Source organism: Dromiciops gliroides, chromosome 3, assembly GCF_019393635.1.
Source record: "Dromiciops gliroides isolate mDroGli1 chromosome 3, mDroGli1.pri, whole genome shotgun sequence".
Lineage (NCBI taxonomy): Eukaryota > Metazoa > Chordata > Mammalia > Microbiotheria > Microbiotheriidae > Dromiciops > Dromiciops gliroides.
Window position 1 is genome coordinate 140,889,390 of NC_057863.1, and position 7,276 is coordinate 140,896,665.

At 37.2% G+C, this 7,276-nt stretch overlaps 1 protein-coding gene across 1 annotated transcript; it reads left to right on the forward strand.

Moving 5' to 3' along the window:
• The first annotated feature begins 2,509 nt into the window (after positions 1-2,509).
• Positions 2,510-3,130, forward strand: LOC122749466 (60S ribosomal protein L18a-like). The gene has a single exon (XM_043995847.1). The coding sequence runs from the start codon at positions 2,526-2,528 to the stop codon at positions 3,054-3,056; it is 531 nt and encodes a 176-aa protein (XP_043851782.1). The 5' UTR covers positions 2,510-2,525; the 3' UTR covers positions 3,057-3,130.
• Positions 3,131-7,276: the final 4,146 nt, after the last annotated feature.

Consider the following 7,276-nt stretch of genomic DNA (forward strand, 5'->3'; position numbering starts at 1 on the left):
CTTAAGAAAACTTTAGATAAAATTATCCTGTGTTCCTGTATGATAATTTTGTCTGTTTGTATCTTTGTAAAATGTGAGAGGCCTATAGCAGCTCTTTTTGTGGTGGCTAAGAACTGGAAATCAAAGGAATGCCCATCAATTGGGGAACAACTATACAAACTTTGGTATATGATGGTGATGGAATATTATTGTGCTATATGACAAGCAGGATGACTTGAGAAAGGCCTGAAAAGACATGTATGAAATGATGTATTGTGAAGTGAGCAGAACAAAGAGAATATTGTACACAAAGACAACATTATTGTCTGATGAAAAACTGAATGGCTTGACTATTCTCAACAAGACAATGATCCAAGACAAATCCAAAGGACTATTGATGAAACATGCTATCCACCTCCAAAGAAAGAACTGATATTGATAAAATAGACTGAAGCATGCTATTTTTCCTTTCTTTCATTGTTTTTCTTTTATTCAAGTTTTCTTCTACAAAATGACAATAGGGTAATGTTTTACATATCATACATGTAGAACCCGTATCTGATTGTTTACTGCCTCAGGGAGGGGAGAGGGAAGGGAGGTAAAGAGAGATAAAAATTGGATACCAAAAGTATAAATAAAAATGTTTATTATTTTTTAAAAGCCTATGCCTTGTTGTGTTGTTCCTATGTTCTATTACCTTAAAATATTTCTGAAATAAAATACAACAAGGCAGAAAAATTGCTAAGGCCTGTAAGCCAAAGAATTTAGAACATTGGGAAAAGTTAATGAAATTTCATGTTTGAAACAATTGAACCAGGATGCAGTATTAATACCCAAATTAGGATTTCTTCAGGAGATTAGATTATAAGAAAAAAAAAACTTGGAAAATACTATTTTTCTATCATTTAATCTTTGGCTCTTTTGGAATTATCACCATATAATCAACATTTGTATAACTGCTAAAAACATCTGGCAGATTTTAGGAGGTGAAGGAGATTAATCATTAAGGAGTTTGAAGATTTATCATTTTTTTTTAAGATTGCAGGGGAGAACTCCTGGGATTCTGGATAATTCCAGGAACTAACTCCCTTCTGAAATATCTTAGTAGGCTTTGGGGTACCACCCTATAGAATTTTTTTTAAAGAAAAATAAGAATTAATTCTATAAAAGTTAAAACAGTATTTGAACTCCTGAAGATTGATAGCTTCGTTGTTTTAGGACATAAAGGAATGCAGCTAATTTAGAAGTAATGCCAGAATGAAAGGGGTGGGGGACAGTATATGCTTTGTACTTATTAACCCTTTCTTATGCATGAAAAGAGAAAATATTTAAACCAAACATCTCCTGTGAACCTCATCTTCCTCAAAACAGAGACCCTTGCTATCTTATCATGTTAACTCCTCTCATCTCAGGTTGGGTTCCCAAATATAGATGCTTAAAAAATTATGGAAAATTTAGGAAACTTGATTTACATTCTTGTTGCAGAAATTTGTTAGTTGTATAATTTCAACAAAATGACTTTATCTCTGTTCTGTAAAGATAAAAAAATATTGATAATCACCTCCCCAGAGGATCAAATATGAGGCTCGAAATGATATAATGATGGTAAAGTGCTAAAAACAATGACTAGCATATGCTAAACACTACATTATTCTTCTTCTCATTATTTAATTGTATCTAATCATTATAAATCTAAATTGGGTTTAAAAATGCCAGAGGTATTAATATTAATGATTTTTATATGGGATAACTTAGAAATGCAGCTGACCGAACTGATGTACTTTGACATTTTGTTTCCTATTTTAAATACATGATATTGTTTTTGTTATTATATTTCTAAATTCTAACATATGAAAATTTGAGAATCCATTGTAATATAAATTCAGTTAGAAAACAACTACCCTGTCAATCTACTTGCTGGTATAAATGAATTGGACTTTGAAAAAAGGTGATAAAATAGATATTTTAAAACTATTAAATATTTAATGAGGTATGTTTTGTCATGAAAGATAAAAATATCAATAATGATAAAATAGAAGATGATCATAATCATAACAATATAAAAGCTATTTTAGCTTACAAAAATAGCAAATTTTCATTTAAAATTTTTTTACTATAATGAAAATATATATGGCTATTTAAAAATGTAGCTTCAACATATTAATTATGATTCAACTATTATGTATCTGCTATTTGTCTGAAGTCCCAGAATATAGTTGTCTTTTTTTTAATTGAATAGAATTTATTTTCCAAAATATATGTTAAAAACAAATTTTTACATCAATTTTTTAAAACTTTGTGTTTCAAATTCTCTTCCTCCCTCCCTTCCCACCAGAACCCACAAGAACTCAAGCAATGAAAAATGTTATACATAAGTAGTCATGGAAAATCATTCCTACATTAGCTAGGTTGTGAGAGAAAACAAACAAAAAAAAACCCAAAACTTCATATTAAGGAATTGTCAAAGAGGAAAAAATAATTTTAAAAAATGTGTTTCTAGGCATTACTTCCTTTTGCGGGTTGGCGGGGAGTGAGGCGGCAGCACCATGAAGGCCTCGGGCACCCTGAGAGAGTATAAGGTAGTTGGAAGATGCCTGCCTACTCCCAAGAGTCCAGTGCCACCTCTTTATCGGATGCACATCTTTGCTCCTAATCATGTCGTAGCAAAGTCCCGATTCTGGTACTTTGTTTCCCAACTGAAAAAGATGAAGAAGTCTTCTGGAGAAATTGTGTACTGTGGACAGGTCTTTGAAAAGACCCCTCTTCGGGTGAAAAACTTTGGCATCTGGCTGCACTACGATTCCAGGAGTGGGACCCACAACATGTACAGGGAGTACAGGGATCTGACCACTGCTGGTGCTGTCACTCAGTGCTACCGAGATATGGGGGCCCGTCACCGTGCCAGGGCCCACTCCATCCAGATTATGAAAGTGGAAGAAATTCCTTCCAGCAAATGCCGCCGGCCTGCAGTCAAGCAGTTCCACGACTCCAAAATCAAGTTCCCGCTGCCCCACAGAGTCCTGCGGCGCCAGCACAAGCCACGCTTCACTACCAAGAGGCCCAACACCTTCTTCTAAGTGCAAACATGAAGAGGCCCATGTTGCATTCATCTGTTTAAATAAATCTCCCGATTGGAAACCTGAAAAAAAAATGTGTTTCTATCTGTTTTCAGATACGATCAGTTCTTTCTCTGTAAATGGGTTGCAATTTTCATAAGTCCTTCAAGGTTATATTGGATCATTGCCTTGTTGAAAATAACCACATTCAGATCATCTTTCACTATTGCTGTTATTTTGTGTACAGAACATTACACTCTGCTTCAGTTCATGTAGGTCTTTCCAGGTTTTTCTGATAGTATCCTGTTCATCATAATCTGTATATAGTACCTTAAACTTGACAGAAAATTTTCTTCACAATAGCCCAGAAAAGTAGGTACCATACATTTTGCCATTATAATCAATCATCATAACTATTACCCTCCATCCTATTCCCTTCCAGTGATATTTACTCTATTTTCTATCTTCTTTTAACCTATTCTTCCTCCCCTGCTCTGCACTCCCTTCTTTCACCTCCTTATCCTCTTCCCCTCCTACTTTCCTGTAAGGTGAAATAGATTACTCCTCCCAATTGGGTGTGAATTTTATTCCCTCCTTGAGCCCACTCTGATGAGATTAAGGTCTTTGAGCTAATTCTGTGTTCTAATTTTTTATTCCTCCCTTCATCCTCAACCCTCCCTATGAAATCAAGCAATTCAATGTCATACTTGTGTAGTAATCCAGAACAACTTCACCTTCCTTGAAAGTGTTTTGCTTTTTACTACTTTCTCCCCCAATCTGCCCTTCCCTCCTTCCCCTCTCCCCCTTCCACTTATTGCCCTTCCCCTCCCTCAGTGCAAAACTATATTACTATACCTACTTGAGTATGCATGTTAGTTCTTCTTTGAGCCAATTCTGATGATTTTAATCCCCAACTCCTTCCCCCTCTTCCTCTCCCTTCCATAACCTTTTTTCTCGTTACCTTCATGAGAACTATCTCTTCCCAGACCATCTCTCCCCTTCCCCCTCCCCCAGTTTATTCCTCCTACACCTCAACCCAATTTAAAAGATGTTATCATGGGTTAGTTAGATGGCACAGTGGACAAAGCACCAGCCCTGGAACCAGGAGGCCCCAAGCCCAAATCTGACCCCAGACATAAGACACCCCACCCTTTCTGCTCCACAAAGAACAAAACAAAAATGCTTTACAGATATCATCCATTCATATTCAGTTCAGATCTGTGTCTTCTGTGAATTCCTTACTGAGATAGTTCTTATGAGTTTGAAGTATTATCTTCCCATGTAGGAATGTAAATAGTTTGATCTTTTAATATCCCTCCTGAAGTCTTTTTCCTATTTACCTTTTTATGCTTCTCCAGGGTCTTGTATTTGAAAGTCAAATTTTCTATTCAGTTCAGGTTTTCTTCATCACAAATGCCTGAAAGTCCTCTTTTTCATTAAATTTCCATTTTTTCCTCTGAAAGAGTAAAATCAGTTTTGCTGGGTACATGATTCTTGGCTGTAGTCCCAGTGCCTTTGCCCTCTGGAATATCATGTTCCATGTCCTCTGGTCCTTTAATGCAGATGCTGCTAGATCTCATTTTATCCTTATTGGAGCTCCACAGTATTTGAATTCCTTTTTTCTAGCTGCTTGCAATATTTTCTCCTTGACTTGGGAGCTCTGGAATTTGGCTATAATATTCCTGGAGGTTTTCCTTTTCAGATTGCTTTCAGGAGGTGATCAGTGGATTCTTTCAATTTCTATTTTGCCTTCTGCTTCCAGAATATTAGGGCAATTTTCCCTGACAATCTTTTGGAGGATAGTTTCTAAGTTCTTATTTTGGTCATGGTTTTCACGTAGTCCAATGATTTTCAAATTACCTCTCCTGGCTGTTTTCCAGGTCAACTCTTTTTCCAAGGAAATATTTCTTATTGCCCTCTATTTTTTCTATTCAGTATTCTATCTCTCCTTCTTTCTCTTCAACGTCCCTTTTGAGAGCTTCCATGGCCTGAGACCAGTTCATATTTTTCTTGGGAGCTTTGGATGCTCTAGCTTTGACCCTGTTATTATCTTCTTCTGAGGTTGTATTGCGGTCTACCTTTCCCCCAAAGTAGTTTTCAATGGTCTGCTGCTTTCTCTGCCTACTCATCCTGGCTGAGTATTTCTTGGCTTTTAACTCCTTCTTAAAGTGTAGCCCTGCTTCCAAGACACTGTTTGAGCTACAGTGTGGCCAAGGGGGTGATTGGGCTTCTTCTCAACCTGCCTTGCCTGTGAGTAACCATGGCTGCTTTCTCTTTGACCCAGAAGCAGAAGTCCAATTGAACTCTGATTCTCTATTGTTGGAAGCTTGGCGTGCCTGTGCCCCTCCCCCACTGGGCCACCACCACTCAATTCAGCCCACTGATTCAGACCCAGGGCACTTTTTGCTCCAACTCCAGCAGAGACTGCCTCCACTTCACCCTGGCCTAATGCTGAACTCCTTCACCAGTCCAAGTTCAGAGCCTCAGAAGCTGCTGGTGCTGAATACTGTGACGGGATTATAGATACAAGAAGACTTGATGTCATTAAAATTGGTAATAATTATTACATTGCTTTGATCTTTTGTTTCTAGTCTCAGTTTTTGAGACTGATTTCTGATCTCAGCTTTGAGATTTAGGATTATGTTTAAGTTTTGTTGATTATCTTGGTGACATGTAAATTTCCATTGTGACCCCTCTAATTAGTTTGATCTGTAGCTTGACATTAATGAACTACAACTTGATGTAGTTATGATTAGAAATTTATTAAAAATTTTATAGATTTCTCTTATATTGATTGAGGGCATTCATATAGGAAGTGGTTAATAAAGGGAATTGAATGAATTCTATCATGTGACCTACTCCTGGAACTGAGTGCCTATTTAATTATGGGTTTAGTCCAACTTCTGCCTTCTGAGAAAACCTTATTCAATTTTGGGAATTGGAAACAAACCTTATTGCATTCTTTGAACCCTAGTCCTGCATGACTGGGAAACTCTGCCATCTCTCAATGTTTAGAAATTTTTTACTAAGGGCATTTATTATGCTCACCAGAAACTCAGATGCAAAGATTGATGCAAGCATTTCTCTCATATTTGTACATATCAAGCAATCTATCTGTCTTATGTGAAAACTGTCCTTTTACTGATTAATCAATCTTTGTTTGTGAGGACTTGTGGGTGTTGATTCTTGGATTGTTTGACGAAAGTCCCCACTCTTGGGTGAAAAGCAGAACCCTTCAGGGACATCAAGGTTTATCTAGTACAGGCCCAGAAGCATCCAACACTCAGATGAGACAGCTCTCCCAAAATTCCAGATGAGGGCTAAGTATACTTTTCTAGTTTTTTGTTCATTCGTTTCTTTGTTTTCCTTTTCTCTTTCATTATTTGTCTAACCACCAAGGCCCTGCTTTTTTTTGGGGAGTTTCTCAATTATATTTGGGACACACTTGCCTGATAGGTCCCCTCAAGGAACTAACCTCCTCTTTCAAAAATGCCATTCCATCATTGCTAAGGGGGAGGTTCTCACAAACTATTAGATTTGCAAGCTTAACCCCAAAGCACCCCACCACTTTATCCTGACTCAACTGACTTCTTGTGGAATCTTTGTTTATACCTGCCTCTTCATTATTGGCCAGAAGACATGGGGTTCTTTCTGGCCTCCTCTCTTCAACCAAAAGGGAGACGTTTCAGTATGCAAGGTCACCCCTCTCTTTTTACTTTTAGGACACACCCCGTTTTCCACAGCTAAGGCCCAGATGTGCACTGAGCATGGCATGAAAATAATCCTTTTCACTCACCTTCAGGATGAATTTTGTCATGACTAAATCACAGAATTGATGGTCCCTGAACTTGAGCAAGTACCAATAGGCTCAGACATGAAACCATTCTATGAATGGACTGTTTGTTTTTGTTTTTGTTTTTGGTTTGGTTTTTTTTTTTGTCACTAGACAACCCTGCCTCACAATAGCTCTGTTGCTATACTACACTATTTGATTTTTTGTCTAGCCAAAAATATATAAATCAAAGTTTAGCCCCAGTTCCTCAGGTATCCTACTAGAGGAGGCCCAAACACGTGCTAAACACTATCTCCCAATGGAATAAAGAAAGCTTGTTGCTTTTAACCTGTGTGAGTTCTTTGAAGTTAACAGTGCTTGCAAAACCTCTGACTCTTTGGTCATTTATTACCAGAGTTGAAAGTATATACACAAATATACGTATAATATTCACAGAATTGAATTTAAG